General features: G+C 44.5%; 2 protein-coding genes across 2 annotated transcripts in view; one reads left to right on the top strand and one right to left on the bottom strand.

Moving 5' to 3' along the window:
• Positions 1-3,887, top strand: part of LOC120901146 (protein O-mannosyl-transferase TMTC2-like) — a 103,424-nt gene extending 99,537 nt beyond the window's left edge. Inside the window, exon 5 of the mRNA XM_040308854.1 lies at positions 3,617-3,887. Within this exon, the coding sequence (XP_040164788.1) occupies positions 3,617-3,887 (271 nt within the window). The remainder of the gene's footprint in view (positions 1-3,616) is intronic.
• A 4,829-nt stretch (positions 3,888-8,716) lies between these two features.
• LOC120901562 (CD109 antigen-like) lies at positions 8,717-14,153 on the bottom strand. Its single transcript, XM_040309597.1, has 14 exons — positions 14,025-14,153; positions 13,752-13,947; positions 12,992-13,673; positions 12,615-12,892; positions 12,443-12,531; positions 12,118-12,373; positions 11,836-12,045; positions 11,630-11,678; positions 11,159-11,569; positions 10,802-11,095; positions 9,464-10,737; positions 9,238-9,391; positions 9,071-9,156; positions 8,717-9,005 (listed from the first exon to the last, which is right to left on the bottom strand). The coding sequence occupies exons 1-13, from the start codon at positions 14,084-14,086 to the stop codon at positions 9,119-9,121; spliced, it is 3,993 nt and encodes a 1,330-aa protein (XP_040165531.1). The 5' UTR covers positions 14,087-14,153; the 3' UTR covers positions 8,717-9,005; positions 9,071-9,118.
• Between the last annotated feature and the right edge of the window lie 3,722 nt (positions 14,154-17,875).

The following is a 17,875-nucleotide window of genomic DNA, read 5'->3' as shown; positions in this document are numbered from 1 at the left end:
CAGTGCACAAGGCATTAGCAGCAAATCCGTTTTCTCTCTTCGTGTTGGGGTGATGATTGTAAGAGCATTTCTGTTCCTTAGCTTCTGAAAAAGCATAACAGATATTGCATTCGTTTAGTTACGAGCACTCTTATTTCCCCACAACTCAGACTACAGCTCATCAATGATCAAGCTTTGCAGCATTCAAATGAATATTTAAATACGTTTATCATGTACGCCAGCAGCACAACAGTCAAATCCTTTCGGCACCTTTTAAAAGGCTTACTCTTTTTTTACTCCTTTGCCCCACCTTTCCAAGAACCATTAGCATTAGTGGATAAAGTTGTATTGCGAATTTTATAAGGAAAAAACTCCACACCGGTTGGCGAACGGGGTTTGGCAAGTGGTTGTCGAATTTTAATGCGCCTCGCCCCTGTTTTTGTTCTCCCGAAAGCACCACCCTTTTCAAACACTTTCCAGCCGAGATATTAGGCCCCGATCCGAAAGGAAGAGAGAAAGAGAGCGAGAGAGAGAGAGAGAGAGAGAGAGACAGCCCATCAAAATAGAGGCCTATCTGTAGTTGAATGGAACTTAAATTCATACGCATTTAGCATAATTGCTCAATTGGCAGCAGTTTGTAGAAGCAAGGAGAAAAAGTCCTAAAAGGCAAAACGTTTTCTCCTACGCCACACAAACGACCGGAGGACCGGAGTGTTGGTTGGTAAATAATAAAAAGAGGAAATTAGAAAAAAAATACAGTGGGAGAGCTCGTAAAAGCACGCAAGGCATGGGCTGTGCTTTGATCTGAACGAAGGAACAGAGGGTCCACACGTCCGAACGATTTTAGTGCCTTTTGAGGAATGTTTCCATCAACTTTAATTGCGAGTGACGTGTGCTCGGTGGTGCTGGGAAGGAAGGAGAAGAGACTAGGCAATGAAAAGGTTGCACCAATCTGTATCCTTCTATATACTCCCTCTCTCTTCCCCGCAGGGAGGAAGAAAAAGCGGATGAAAAGTTTTACTGATAGGTCATCATAATTCAAGCAATTAGTGTGTTTGACCGTACCAATTGCTCACTAAAACCTCGCCAGCTCCCTACTCACGTCGCGCTAACCCTTTCTCGACTTCCTTGAAATGGAAAAACGATCCCGAGACGGGTGCCGTCACTACCCTTCCTGGAATGAATTATTCACGAAGGGTAAAGCAGATCGACGTTTTAATTTCCTTCTGCCGGCGCTTGTGCGCTGGGCGGTAGGCGAAGCGAATGTCGGATTTCATGCTTGCATACTGTTAGGCGCACTGGCACAATTTTGGCAGGTGTTGACCTTTTTGAAGCGTTTTTGGTCGCTGTGTGTGTGTGTGTGTGTGTGTGTGTGTGTGTGTGTGTGTGTGTGTGTGTGTGTGTGTGTGTGTGTGTGTGTGTGTGTGTGTGTGTGTGTGTGTGTGTGTGTGTGTGTGTGTGTGTGTGTGTGTGTGTGTGTGTGTGTGTGTGTGTGTGTGCGTGTGTGTGTGTGTGTGTGTGTGTGTGTGTGTGTGTGTGTGTGTGTGCTGTTGTTTTCTGCGAATTAAAGACTGAACAGCATTGACTGCGGCCTGGGTGTGTGTGTTTGGGACTGTTTTTCTAATTAAAATGAACAACGATGACTTTGCGGCCTGGGCAGCTGCTGACAGGAGCGTAAATAGACAGAACAAACGGACAAACAATAGTAAAAACAAAAACGAAACTCAAAAACAACAGCTGCCAATGGGCGGTGAACCGGGCGCTGACCAAAGGAAAACAATTGTAAAAATACCAGCTGCTGCCCGAAGAAGCGTAGTGTCGTAAGGCACTTCTTTAATGTTTAAACACACTGTGCACCCGTCGCGTTCTCTTCCCTTCCGCCGCATCGTTGGCATCTTGCTGGGACTGTTTTCTTTACTTGTTTTTATTTTTCAGTCCACTCCTCGTTCGCTTGTTCTCTTTCCTATGTCCCGCTGCATCAACTTTAGAAGTTGAATGCTATTACAGCATGACAGAGTTTTCTGTTTGTGCATTGTTTAAGGATGTAGCTCTTGTAGCGTAGTTAGCCGTAGAAGACGAGAGAGAAAGAAAACACCTCTCAATGAAGAGCGCAAAAAGGACTCAACGCGCGCACACACATACACTCACAGGCGCAAGTAAAAGAACTTTAAAAAAGAAAACTTGACTGGTGAACCAGTATGGTTAGTGTTTTAAGAAAATGAGACAACACCCGACAGGAAACTTACGAACCATGACCGAGGGTTGGGAAATGACGAAGAGTGAACTTTTCCCTTCGCACCTCGTCAACCACCGCAACGCCGAAAGACCGCCTAGAGCGGCAATGTCAATGCAATACGGCAAACGAAGCATTCGAACAAGACAACGATGCAAGCCAAAACCCGGATGAGTGCTACTTACGAAAGAAAATGACAATGCACCACCAACTTCTTTTGCTTCTGCTTGCTGGTGTGGATGATGCAGCAAAGACACAGATGCGCTACTACGCGTGGAGGGCGGGTGAAAACTCATCTCAAATGGGACAAAGACAAAACCTCAATCGGATCGGACCACAACGTTGCGAACAGCGTGGAAAGCGTGGCTTCCGTCTTTTTCATGGATTACAAGTTCCCTTTACCGTGTTCCATTTGCCATCGGATGGTTTGCTTGCTGGTTGAGCTCGTTAGTTTAATTTTTGTTGCAGCTTACAGGGCATACTTTCATTATTTAACATTTGCCCGCCATAGCTTATGTGCCAGTTTTTTAAGGGAGGTTTAAATTTTCGCAATTGAATCAGCCATGATGGTAACAAAATGGAAACAAAATGGTCAACTTCACAATTAAAGGGTAATTTGCTGCGAGATATGACAAAAACGGTGTGCTGGAAATAAAGTATTGAACAGACAATCGTATTAACTAAACTGCTGGTTTATCTGTCAGTGACAACTGTTGTAAAAGTTGTTTTAAAAATAAATCATAACGACGTTTTAAAGCGAAAGAGTAATTTCATTTCTATAAGGTTTTTGTTCTCTTGTGTTGACTGAAAGCGTTATGTCACTTGCAACTCATACTGTTTTTTCATAATCATACTTGGATGTTAAAATAATTCATAACATACTCTGCCATTTGACATGTTCAAAATGGAAGGAAAGAAAGACTTGAAATGTGGCTTGGGGCAGACTGCACAACAAAACTAGTTTGGAAACGGAAATTTGTAGCCTTATTGCATACATGAAGGCAATAAAGTAGTTATCTTTAATTTACCATAAAATATTTGGGTATATGTCGTCATCGAGCTACGGTTTTTATGCAATATGTTGATTCAAAAAAAAATAGGTAAAAATGCATACATTTAGGCGTTGTATGTCCTTTTAGCTTGTCCCAACACAACCCTTAAAATAGTAGTTTAAGATTTATTATTGCCCTTCGTTTTAATTCAATAAAAAAGCTGTCATATTTCATGTTCGTTTACATTTGACTTACTACTGTCATATTTCCATTAAATTGTATTATTTTACATACAACAGACCAACAAACTTTAAACGACTTTAAACCCTTTTTGATCAGTGACAATTTTTAGGAATTGGTGTGACGTTTCATTTCTCAAGCGCTTTTTTATTCCATTTCTTTCCTTTTCCAGTCGTTCCCATCAGCCCGACATGAACTCGATCTGGCTCAGCATCGTACTCGGGGGGCTGAGCATGCTGGCGAAAGAGACGGGCATCACCGTGTTTCTCCTAAACGTTGCGTACGACACCTACCGCAACTGGCCCGCCCTAAAGCGCACCGTGCAGGACATGCGCTGGAGCGAGGAGACGCATCAGTTTGGCCGCCGAGTGTCCCGGGTACTGCTTTCAATGGGTGTCCTGCTTGCGGTCCGGTTGGCCCTGCTGCAGGGTTCCTCCTATTAGCTGCATTCTGATCGTTATGAATCATGTTATTGCGTTCGGTGCAGCGCTCCTGTTCGTGTTTCGTGGTCTGATGGATTGTGAGGTAATTAAAATATATCGATTATTTATTGTTTCCATTCCCACTCCCTAACGAAAGCATCAGATAGACAGTTTTACAGCGGCAATAGATACAGGGACGGTTGCAAACACAAATGCTCATCAAACAAAAATGCAATGATGTTTGAGCTTAGCTCCGGGGACGGACCGATTCATCTGGATGCCGTCGAGGAAAACATATTTTTTGGATTCAATCCAATCCATTCCTAAAACTGCCATCCATAAAAGGAGGCAAAAAAATATTTTTTCTACCAGTCAAAAACGATATTCTAACCTATTGCATACTGCTAGGCGCAATCTAACCAACACGAACGCATGACACACGGTGCAATGGGTAGCACGGTCCCCAATCCTGATTCATATTGCATCGGGCCCAGAAATGTATTTGCTCACGGTTTTATGCGTTTTGCATGTTGGCAGCGTTTTCAAGCTGTTTTTTTTTTTTGGTTTCGGTTCCCGTTCTCTTACTCGTTATTATTATCCCAAAACCAGCCAAACTGCACGTATTCCTTTCGCTCCGCGTATCCACGTACCCATCCATCATAGCGTTCGCGGTACCTATCCGAAAGCGCAAACCGATTGCAATCAACTGTGCAAATATTGTATCATGTGGCCGGGAAAACGCGCTCGGTGCTCAGTTTTCGATTTCAGCTCACGAATGCACCGGCAGCATAAGCTGAAAGTAAAACGAATACACCAACATCAATACTCATAGTGCAGAACAACAACGACGCAAATGAAAAAAACAGCAGCAAAAACAGATAGGAGGACTCATTCACATCCCCCAAAGGCAAACCTCATCGTGCAGTTCTGTACGCTAAGCGCTACCGGATGGCCGGAAAACTGTGCTAGCTTCCCGGGCTTTTCACAGCAAACGCAGAGGACCAAAAACAAAAAAAAACATCTGGCAGGATTGATTGATGTAATGCATCGATTATTTATTGATCACTGCAAGCTGCTTATTGACGTTAATTGCCCGGGTATGGGTAGACGTGGCTCTATTTGCAAACGCGTCACGTTCACGTACGGGTGCACCGTGGAGGATTTAGTGTGGGGGATAAAATAAAGTTTGCTTTGGTTTTGATGCGATGCAATCGGTGCATTAGGTCGGCTTTTTGGAGATTGTGTGCCTGTTTGTAAATCAGCGCCGAGAATGCGTTAATGCGCCTGTTGGTATGCAAAACGTTCAGCTTTGTTTTTGCCTGCAATATGCAACTAATGCCTTTGACTTCTGGCGAGCGCCTAAAGATATGCAAGATTGGTCTAAGTGTTTATCACCACTAGTGCATGTTACTAAATGCCTGATAGTATGCAATAGAATAATATATTTACATTAATAAAGAGAAGTTTTAGAAGCTTTACAAAGTTTTTACCTGAATTTAAAGAAATTTTATTCAAAATAACTCTTTCATGAAAACCTGTTTCAATGATTTTTCTGGGATATCTTGAAATATGTATCGTTTAGTTACATAAAATATTATTTTATAAATTACCTTTGTACCAAAAATAATTATATGAAACAATGTCTCATCCAAAAGTACTTCAGTTTTTAGCTGCCATTTAATAGGCAAGAGTTTGCTGTATTGAATAATGTTGTCTTAAAAGTATCCCCATCAAGTATTTGTTCTATTTTCATGTTTCCTTATTTTGATGCAAGTGGCTTGTCATGCATCGGCACAAGTAGACACAAAATCTCCAATTCAGCACGCCAAATGTTGACAAGGGATAATACCGAAGCGTTAGGAAAATCAGAATAAACATCGACAACTGATAGCGGCGACAAGCTGGTAACATGGCCTTCACTTAGTCCCACAAAAAGAAAGCTCGAATTTTGAAAGACTTGAGCTCGACTTCACTTTTCAACAAAATGAAGCGAGATTTTCTTCTGCACTCCGGATCGATTCCTCGCCGCTGGCAATTCAAAATTCAATTCGCAATGCTTGACAAAATACCAGCCCAGCACAAAAGATTACAGCGCTGATTGGGTGAAGCGTTCTTTCGGGTCGTCTAGAAACCGGGACGGACGTGAAGTGCGTGAATGTGCCGTGACGCGATACAGTCAATCTCGGGCATCCACTCAGCTCATTAGAACAAATGGGCTTCATTTCCCAATCGCTCCCCGTCTTAATTTCGACCAGCCGGCGGCATTCGCACCATCGCAAAGCCTTATCAAGAGCAGGACGATGCGGGGAAAACCACTCGAAAATGGAATAAAGACCTTGATGATGTAAGTGACGGTGGTGGTTCGCAATGGTGCAGGAATTTCTTGCCAGCTCAGCGCCACCGACTTCCGGCCTGCCAGATCGTTTGTTGATTTATCTCTCGTTTAGGATGAGATTTTTCTTGGCTTCTTCTCTTTCTTCACTGGCATGGTGCGTATCGTGCCGTATCAGTGCCGAGGGTAGACTTACAGAGACGCGTTCTGGTTCATCTAATTTCCTTGATCCCAACACATGAACACACACACAAACACCACGCTAATGTAGCGAGGGAAGACCGAAGTAGTGTGGTGACGCGTTGGCCATTACCTCGGTGAGACCACTTCACAGGCCCGAAAACCCAAACCCGAAACCGATCACACTTATTCGTCTTTGTTGGCACCTTTTTTTAGCGAAATGGGGACGACTCGGGTACGCAAACCTTAGAAAGATGGTAACGGATAGGGAGAAGTGGAGATACAGCAACCAGAACCACATCAAATTATTCTGTTTTAATGCCTTCGCCAGAAAACATCAGTTTCATGCCGTCGTCAGCCGTCTTTAACCTCATTTCAGGGCAGCTCGTTTGAGCGGCGCTCGTTGCTGCTGCTACTTTATTGGCAGCACAAACAACCGGAGGCACACAATGGGCAAAAATGTGACTGCTTAAGGACAAATCCTTGGTTTTAGAAGTTTATCTTTGAAGAAAAAATAATCGAAAAACGAAATAGTTCTCTAAGTACGTTATCATGTCTGAGCTTACTCATTTATTGGAATTCTATTTAAAGATTTTTCTTTAATTTATTTTTACTAGTTTATTTATTCTTTTTTCATTTTGAAGATCAATTGAAAAAAAGATCTAAATTCTTTTCAAAATAGTTTAAAAAACATTTTAAAGAATTGCACGTTGTTTACCTCGAGGCGCTTAGCAAAGCTGCCGACGGACAATTTGTCATTTTTTGAATGTTAAGTGAAAATGATGGGGTTGAAGTCGTTAAAATAACATGCTTCCCATGTTTTTTTTATTCCTTTGTTTACTATAAAGTTATAGCATAGCATCATATTGCATACCTCCAGGAGTTTGCTTATTTAATATTATTTTTATGGTTTTGCATAACTCTAGGCGTTGAAAAAAGCACAAACATTTATTCCAATGAATTTACAGTCTTCAACAACTTTCAATTCTTAAATGAAACAAACCCTTTTTATCCACGTCCTACAATCACAGTGTCCAAATGTTACGCAAATTCACCGACCAAACAAGCATCGTATGTATCATTTCTGCCCTTAAGCCACTCGCAGCCCTTTATTGGATGTGCGCTAGGGGTATACGCACGCCAACGCCTGTCATGATGTGCCGCGACCAAATACACACACACATACACACATAAACCCCTCGCATCGTGTTATGTGTTATCAATCAATCAGGACAACTCGCTTCCCTGCATGCGCCTGCGATGGTTTGGCGTTGTTGCTGCGGATGGTGGATACGCTTCGTCCCAACGCCCCGTTCACTCGACAGCCGCTTGTTATGTATTGTTATGTGCGGCTGTTGATTGATGAGACGCTCTACGATCAACACTTCGATGCGGAACGGGCAACGGCAAGAGGTGCTACCTTCGGACTGGTACCCGCGCCACCTAAACCCATTCTTGTTTTGCAAACGGCACCGGGAAAGGTTCAAGCAGCCGCGCAGGAAAGTGTTGCGAGCACGGCGAAAGAAATCTGACTCCACGCTGTGGCTCTCGCAGCCGGCAGCAGCAGCAGCCTGGAGTCTCGGGTAGCAGCAGTAAATTGATAAGTGAATTAGATAAATGACGTTTTATGTAACTTTTACTTTTTCGGCCTAGCGAGACCTCATTGGACCTGCTGAATACTAAGGGCTTATTGTGAGGAGGACCAGGGTAATCAAAAACGCGCCGGATGGGTAGGCATGTTTTTCGGAAAAAGTGTGCCATAAATTTCGGGCGACAGTATGCTTCAGCATCCCTTAGAAATAGAAAGAGAGAGAGAGACTGAGAGCTCTGCGGAGTCAAGTTGTTTGCGGGCCTGCTGCGGACTACCTCGACCGAGCTGCTTGATTGACAGGTCTCTGGTCCCGGGGTCTGGGTGGTATTGGTTTTCCGACACCGCGCTTCCGGGCTCCGACAGTTGCAATCGGGATTACGTCAGCTATAAATTGTTGTTCTCGGTGACGACACCGACATATGATCACCGAAATAAACCCAACTAGCGCTGTCGTAGCGGCCCGGGTCGACTCGATGCCGGGATGTTATCGAGTACAATCTAACGACAGGCGAACCGAAATCATGACAGCTTAAGATAAATGATGTACTCCCGAGCCCCAACCAGCGGAGAGGGTAACGGACCGGATACCGCTTTTGGGGCCCTGGGGAGGGTGGTTATACACGGAAAAGATGTCTCGCTTCACGCGCTTCGGTCAAACCGATAAGCTCCGCCGCCGGTTGTGAAATATATTGGCCTACGCAGGAAATAATTCCGTAGACGAGAAAGAAAGAGTCAATTCCTGGTAAATTGACATCGATAATAAGCCTTCAATGTATTGTTGATTATGGTACATTTCTGGTATATTTTTGTGAGGATTTAGGTTGACCTTCCTAGAAACAAAAAAACATCCCAGCATTATTGCTGTCACCAAAGCGTGACAAGCATTTACTGTAACAATTGTCAACTCTATTTATTTCCCAACAACTTCTCACACCTTTATATTGTAACAAATTCCACCGAAAATACTTTTTAAAACATTCTGGTGTGATGTTATTTAAACTAACGCTTCGTTGAAGAGATTCAGTACAAACACATGCTGCAAACGATAGAATTGATTTGCTGAGAGATTACTTCGTTCAAGGAATTGCTAGAGCTGCTTACCGAAACTTGCACAGCTTCACCACGGAAGCTTTGCATCGCAAACGTATCCTAGTCGTCCACTTGGTACATCTTAATGGCGTTCAGTTCTGAGAAAGCAACACACACACACAGCCAACACATTAGCAAGAAGTGAGATTGTAAAGTGGTTGCAGCGCAAGATTACTTACTCGGATCGTAATAATCATGCACCAGAACGTAAGCGGGACGCTTAAGTGTAACTTTCTGCCGCCGGTACGCAGTGATCGTAAAACAGTTCCGCTCCGGGCCCATGCTGTTGTAGTACACCACCACCGAGGTTGCCCCGAACCGTACTTCCGTTTTCTGTGTGCCCGGGAAACGGGTAAACGTGTGAGCGATTGAAGCTGACGGCAACCCTTCCGAAGACGCACTTACCTGTATCGGATTATGCTTCGTTGCACCGGTAATCGGTTGCCCCCGTTGCTCCACGGTGTACCCGCTGGGGAAGTTCACCTCCACCAGCACCATGTTCGAGCGGCCGTCCGACAGCTGCGGTGTAAAGCTCGAGCACACCTCAAGCTGCAGCTGGTGGTTTGCGTTGGTTACCGATTTCTGCAGCTCCAGCACGAACTGGGCGGTAAAGTTGCGCAAGTCTACACCGTACTCGTACACTACCTGCAACAGCCCAAACCCGATGCCGGCGACGTGCAGTTCGAGCTGTGCCGTCTCATCCACACCCTGTTGGGCGTGCTGAAGCGTACCGATATCTTGTGAGGTGACGCGAAACTCTTCCTTACGGCCAGCGTGTCTAAGCTGCACCGAGTAATCATTCCTCGACGGGGAGATTTTTTCCGCCAGCTTGGTAAGTGCCTTCAGCCCTACGAACGTGTCCTGCGTGCGCGGGAAGCTGCCGGGGGTGTAGCGTTGCTTCACCAGCCACCGCATTATGGATGTCCCGTCCACGTACTTCTCCGCCAGCACGAACGAAAGCAGCCCGTATGCGGTCGTCTCAATACCGTGCGCATCGCGAGCCCAAAAGCGCTCCGTACCGTTCTGCTGCACCGTTGACAGGCCGACGAGCTTCTCCAAGAACCGCTCGCCTGAGCTGTGTTTCTGTAGCAGCAGCGCGTACGTAGCTATGGCAAGATCGTACGAGTCTTCAATACTGCCCAGCGTCCGCGTGACATAGTCGATGCCCTTTTCGATCACTGCCCGATGCTTGGTCGCGACTTTCGGCTGCTCCAGCAGTGCAATCAGCACGAACGAGGTCAGTGCAATGCCTTGCCTTAGGCCACCCTGCATGTCCCGATGGAACACTGGCCCAACCTCATCGAACCTTCCAGTGCTGTGCTGGCGAGCGGCAAGCCAATCGAACGCTTGCTCCACCATGCTCGGTTCGATCTCGGAAATGTACTTTGCCGCGGTGGCGAGCGTTTTACCCACGAAAGCGGTCAGAAAGACGGCCCCTCCACTTTTCTCCCACAGCCCGAACGATCCGTCCGGCTGGCGGTAACGCATCTGGTTCTGGTAGCCCGCCCTGAGCAGTCCGATCGCTTTGGCCGTGAGTTGTTTGTCGGCGGACCCGATCGACGTTAGGTAGTCGAGCACGAGGACGATGGGGACAAGGCGCATCATATTCTGCTCGCCGCAACCCGTCGGCACGGACAGCAAACTCTCCAAGTTGTCCATTACCGAAGTGAGGATGTTTGCTGGAAAGAAGACGTTACGACGCTTTTTGTATGATCTAATTTCCAGCTTTGAAGGCTCACTTACGTGTGAGAATGAAGTCAATCTTCCTCGTCCCAGCGTCGGCCTTCCGATCAAAGTCAAGCCCCAGCACGAACGATTGATTCTGGTACGTGTTGTGGCAGAAGAAGCGAGAAATCATTTCACGCTTTACTAGACTTTCTGGAATCACGCGAATGACGCTTTCGATCGAGTCCTTCGCAGGTTCAATGGAAGCATCCACCCGCACGGTCATCTCACCCAGTTTGCGTGCTTTTATTAGGAACGCCACTGGAACACCAGTGTCTGGAGACGCTTCAATCGATTTGGTGTAGCTTGTTTCTGTTGAGGAAGTGTACGAGTAATGCTTTTGGGCCAGTGTAAGCCTCACAAAAGTCTTCTTACCTGTAGCAGGGCGTCCGACAAATTCGGTCTGATTGTCCACACTAAACAGCGTCACGGATGCTTTGTATTTCTTTGGGAAGTTGTTAAAAACGATAAACTGCAACTCGACCAGCTCGCCCCGTTTGATGGAGTACGGCATGTTGGGCACGATGTAAAATGGCTGAACGGTGGTCAATTGAAGCGGCTGCTTGATGATACCCAAACCATACACTGGATCGACGGAAAATCCTGTCAAATGCCATGCTGTGATCGTATCTGGAACGCTCTCCTTGGTCGTTGTGCTTCCCGAGGATCCAATTTTGTCCGTTTTCCACAGCCAAGATTCGAGAAAATTGGTTCGAAAAGAGACTTGTGAGTTGGAGGGACCGTTCTTGCTGGATGCCGATCCATCACGAGCTGTCTGATCAATTGCTTTAGACAAAATAAAATCAATGTTAGAGGGAGAGTGCAACGACCTGGTCCGATTCTTACCTTTATCAAAGGTTATATGCTCCATTGTCCGTGCAAACAGTCCTAGACTCTGGAAATGATGATGTTTGAAAAAATGATGTTTGATTAAACCTGCAACCTTAGAGCCACAATCAATAGGAGCTTGCTCGAAACCAAATACAGGAAAGTTATTCTTATTTGTCGTTGATGCGAAGTTTTCTTCATACTTACATACTTGCCATACTTACATGAAAAAGATCAAATTCGTTCCGCTCTACGCTGTAGAATTTATCGAACACACCCCAGACATCCTCCCAGAAGATGTCATGGTTATTGCTGTACTGCAGCAAACTCTTGTCGTAGGCCGCCAGCGCCACAAAAGCGCCCGGACGACCATGCATTTTCAGTTGCAACTGATCGCCTGGTCGGATTTCTGTTCGGTCTATTTGAAGATCAAACTGCAACAAATGGAAAACTCTCATTAATATCTATACACCATAAGGCATCATAACAAAACACTTTTGACTCACGTTATTAAGGAGATCCTCAAAGTCTATGTCCACAAAGTCACACAGTACAACGTTTTTAGCAACGGTTACAATGATAACTTTCGACCTGGGTACCATTTGGTCGGCTGCTTTGATTTCAATAAAATGTTCAGTGACTTTCTTGGGCTGCAAGAACGCAGAATCAACGATGGCACCTCTCGACACAACGTAATACATGAAGAAGGATAGCTCCTCGTTGCACGTCACTTTTAGTTTGAACGATTTTCCAATTTTCACACTAAAATTTTCGAAGAATTAATCACATTCCATTCAAGGGAAACGCCGCTCAAAGTTTACTCAAACTTACTCGGAATCAAGCTTTACTTGCAGAAAGGCTTTGCTCGCTTCACGTTTGCTTATGCGCTCGTAAAGCAGCTCCTCGTTGCCAGCGTTTACCTGTGCGCGAAACAAAATACATCCCCCTCGTTCTCTTTAATGCACTTTTCTCCAGGAAGACTTCTCGCACAAACAACTCTCACCGTAATATCGATCGATTCGGAGGACGCTTCCGGTTGAAGCGTCAGTTTGATCACACCGGCAGCATCGCTTGTATAGGCCACCCGGCGATCGGTTGTGTAAGCACCCTCCACCTTCACCTCGAAGGCAGCTCCTTTTGCAGGCGTTCCGTCCTGATACCGTACCCGTAGCTGACAGTCGAACGGCACTTTGGCACGAAATTCTGGCTGCTCTTTAACGAGCTCTAGCTGGTACGGAAGCTTGTAAACAGTGATTCGTTGTTCCTTATAAATTGTCCTATCTAAAAGCGACATGGAAAGAGATTGAAGAGATTGTTAGCACAACTTGTTTCACGCGCAAAAAAAGACTATCTGTAACTCGCGCACGAAAGTAAGTTTACTTGTTTCGTCCTGGGTAAATGCAACGTGCACACGCACGTCCTGCGAGTCGTCGTACACGCTCAGGTGCTCGTTGAACGGCAGCTCGAGCTGTGTCGCACCGTACACGCCGACCACCCGCCGCTGATCCAATTTATCGTCCTCCAGGTACAGCTCAACCGTGGCGACCCCTCGCACCGGCTGCCCGGTGTAGTACCGCGCGGAGAGTGTCAGATTAAGGCGCTGGTGCTTTTCCAGCGGAACAGCGCGCGCCTGCACTGCCACCTCGAACGCCGGAAGCACGTACTCCCTAACGTCGAACGTTTTCGAGACGATTTCATTCGCTCCCGTGACCGTGACGGTGATTGTGTAGCGGCCCAGCAGCGGAACGGTTCCGATTTGGAGCTGCTCCTCAAACACACCGAGCTGCAGGCTGACCGCGGTCCATCGGCGAATGACATTGCGCTGTGGATCGTGCACGATTACGGTGGCGGTAATGGAGGGTGCCGGTGGCTTTAGATCGCCACCCAGCACGATCACACGGAACTGCAGCACGTCACCGGGCTTGTAGATGGGTTTGCTGAGCTGTACCAGGGCGGTGGTGGTACTCGCAGCGAGCAGCAAATCCGCTTCCCGGTGAAATTTAAATCCGTTCTGTCCATCGATGGTTAATTTATAGCTTCCGGCTGGCAGGCTATCGGGCAGCTTGATGAGATGTGGAGCAAAGGGATGCAGTCTGATGGTAGAATTAGATGCAATGGTTTGCTAATCGCATTTACTTACCGGAAAGCTAATCACGCTGTTTGAGAGCGGCTGCACGCGGGCGGGTTGACCGAGGTACAGTAGCTTCTTGCCACCAGCTGACAGGCCGTCGAGTTGAAGAAGAAGGCTTCGCTCGTTCGTATTGGACTCAAAACTACTCAAAATGACGGTGTAGTTCTGTCCAGCGCGAATATGCTTTGGACCAACAATAAGAATTCTGCAACAGTAAGAAAAAGCAACATTCACTTGCACAAATCAGAGCTAGGAGGACCTAAGAGCTACGTAGAAGCTCACCCATGAACGAAATTAATCAACAGCGTTATCACTAACAAGCTGGCGCTGGCTATATGCCTCATCTTAGCTTGCACCCTCTCGGAAATAAATCTGTTCCAGCTGGCTGCCAAAAGTGAACTGAAGCAAGCTATTATTCGAGCACCACCAATGCATAATGACGTGCTAATTATCAGCGGTAAGAGGGGATTCCTCATCCTCATCTGATCGGACAACAAGGAGATAAGAATATGTGTGAATCCCACCAAAAAAAGCCAGCAATGAACAGCTGCGTTCTGATAATGAGAGTAATGAGAGGAGAGTCGTTTGTTTCTCGCCGAGGGCCTCTAATTGAATGTTCGCTAGCGTGAAGTGATATTTACTCTGCTTTAATGGGGATTAAAGATCAATTTTATTGCCGTGAGGTTGTAAAAAGTTTTTTTTGTTGGACTGTGTTAAAGAAATTGATGAAAATAGATCATTTTTTAACCTTTTTTGAACCAAAAAGTTATACAAAAGGTAAAATAAATGTATATGAAATGTTACATAGGGGGATAGGGGGATATACATACAATCATCATGTACTGACAAATCACCTTGCTTGAAATGTGCAATCAAATGATTTTGAAAAACCGAAAACTACTGATAACATGATTGGACATGCATTTGAAAACATAAATATATACATAATCAAGAGCAAAAATTGAAAAAATTGTGCAAAAATGGCTAGTAGCAGTTCAATGAGAGTGTACACGGATGAATAAAATATTTTATATATTTTTTTTAATTTAGTAATTTATTTAATTATTTCGAAAATTTATGGGTCTGGCAGTACATAGAATCTTAAAATCCTAGTTTAAAATCTCTGCGTAGTCAAATGAAAGTGAAATTGTTCTTAATGAGAATAGAACTGTCTGCCCATTGTCAATAGAGAGTTGTTGTCTATGAGTTCTAGCTGGTGCGTATATAAGAATATTTTTTTAGCAACTCAGGCACGTCAATCTCATGTTTCAGCAGCTTGGCTACAACACACACTTTGTGCAAATTTTCGGCGATGCTCGATAGATTGCAGCGATGATTTTGATAGAATATCGCGTGCGGTAGTCAGGCATATTACAATTTCTTCTCGCAGAGAAGCAACGAACTGCGACTCTAGTAAATCTACGTTACACAGATTCAAATTTCGCACAGAGCCTTATTATTTGAAGACACCACACTACACAGTTGAATTCAAGAATGGATCGGACTAGACCAGCGCTCGGCAAATTACGGCTCTTTGTTGTCTAAATGGTGGATCTTTGCCGTTCGTATATTACATAGAACTAATAAAAAATACTTATGAGTTATCTAATTGGGTCTTGACGTAGAACTCTAAAATCATTTTTGTAGAATTCGCTTCTAGTCCAAATTTGCCGACTCCTGGACTAGACAAATATACAATGACTTAAAACATAGATGGTCTCTAAATTAAGTAGATTGTGGGAGAATAAAATATTTTGTTTGCTTCGTCAATAAATAAATAAATAATGCTCTCAATATGTGTCCTGAAGGTGAGTTTTTCGTCAAGTTAAACTTCCAGATTTCTCACAGAAGTAGTCAACTGGTCGTTTCAAGCGATGAAAAGACACAATGCAACACTTATTGATGAAGATTTCCATTTTATTGGCACCACACACAGAATAAATTGATAATCTGTAGCATAACACAATCGTCACTGTTCCCTACTCTACTATAAAGCCTCTCATCATCCGCGTTTGTCAATCGGCTCAAAGGCTCTATAAAAATAAACAACAAAAAATCATGTTCGTATAAAAAATAAGAGTCATCGGGTAACACATACATCAGATCATTATTATACAAGGAAAATAGTAAGGGGCCAAGGTTGCTTTCCTGTGGTACTCCGGAGTGACAACTGATTAGCGACGAAACTTTTTGGTTATGTTTCACTAGATATGTGCGGCCTAAGAGGTATGATCTGAGCCAAACCATAATGGGATCTGATTTAATTTCGCTACACAAATGTATAACACGGAAAGCTTGATTGATGTGATATGATTTTAGTGCTCTGAATTAAGTTATCCGTAAGTTTCGCTGTGATCAGTCGAATGCTAAGTGTCGTAGAAAAGTTGTACATTACGTCCAGCTTTTATTACACATATACTTTAAACTATTACGATTTCGAGCGCTGTGCCCTTCAATGCCGTTGATGGCCGCCTCATCATTGTTCATGTAAAATGTGCCAAGACCACCGATTACCGTATCGGGAGACTATCATGCCTAGGTATAAACATCCTATCCTGGTCACGGCACCATATGGAATTTATTTCACGTTAAATTAATGGATTTCGAAAAAGGAAAAACGAAAAAATCTCTTCTCACTAGAATACTAGAAACATATGTACACAACGTCAGTTGGCAAATTCAAACTACTTTTCTTCAGATTTTCTATAAATTTTAAAAATTTCCTTAAAAAAATTTCAAAAAACGCTTAACTAGAATTATAGTGTTTTAAGATCCTATAATTAGCAATACGGCCTTTTTGGGCCGTTCCTCCTGAATAAAATAAAGATCCTATAATTAATCTAAATGTTGTTCTGGAATGTGTAAAACAGTGCAAAAAACAAGTCGCGTTTCTGGAATATGCTGCCAGTACATCTCCTTCCCAAAGGTCATCTTGGATTGGAATACTTCATTGAATAGATCTTGCTTATTTGATTGCAGCATTGACATGTTACGAACCCACATTCAATGCCGGTGCCGGCCAATTTCATTAAAATGAACAAAGAGCCCTCAAGCAATATCCATCCATTACTTCCGAGTGACCTACAAAAACTTCCTTCCAGCATCCGTGAATGTCCAAACAAAACCACACTCACACAAAACACATCTCATTGAATGAAACATAACCACCACACTATTGATGTGTGTGCGGCTATACATGCCTGTGCGCGCTTCTTGGTACAACATGCTCACTCAGTTCATTATCCCCCACTGCGGACCGGGTGACTTCGTTAGGAAAGTGCGTGTGTGTGTCCCGTACCACGAACGAAAGTTTTCGAAAGCATGTTTACTACAAAACTACCCGGTTTCTGTGCTCTCTGCGCTCCCCCCGCGTTTCCTTTGCATTTTGCTTCCCACGGAACGGGTACGGTTCGTTTTATGGTCAATCGAATTCGAACCGTCGTCGTGCAGCTTGCGTAAAAATATCTGTCAGCACTCTTCATCACGTAATTCAATTGGCCTGATAGAACTGTTGGACCCCCCCCCCCTCCTTTGGCAGTGGCAGCTCACCCTGGCAATAAACGGGCGGTACAAGAGGGTACTGTATAAGTGAATAAACACTTTCGGCGAACAAAACCAATGGAACGCCCTAGGTTCGTGTTTTGCTCGAGTCCTAGAAACTTGCCCAATTGTCTTGCGAGGCGTATTTCACCCAAACTGTTTGGCTGCTTTTTGGTCTGAGTTGTTTTGGTGGTGGACAAAGGAAAAAGAATAACATATTGAAGTGTACAGTGTCTTGTTTTGTTGGTAGCCGGTACAACATACTCGGAAGTTTTGGGCTATTCCGTTTAAGACAGCCGCGTGTATGAAAGGGGAACGTCCTGCCTGGGAACGTTTTCTTTGATCTACCAGCACTAGGCTGGGAGGAGAACTTCCTAGCCAATGGGATGACTTTATTACTGCTGCTGGACAGCAGTCCAGGCGGGAGGCGTGCACGAAAGAATGGAAGGAAAACAAGCACCAAAATGTCCAAAACAAAACTGGTACAACATGTTCATTTGTGTTTTACGTGGCGTAAAAGCAAAACAAGGCAAAAACGGAAAGCCGCATGGTTGAAAGCAAAAGTGAGCATCTTATCTTTCAATCTCATAAAA

Source organism: Anopheles arabiensis, chromosome 3, assembly GCF_016920715.1.
Source record: "Anopheles arabiensis isolate DONGOLA chromosome 3, AaraD3, whole genome shotgun sequence".
Taxonomy (NCBI): Eukaryota; Metazoa; Arthropoda; class Insecta; order Diptera; family Culicidae; genus Anopheles; species Anopheles arabiensis.
This window is presented reverse-complemented; position numbering and strand designations above follow the sequence as displayed.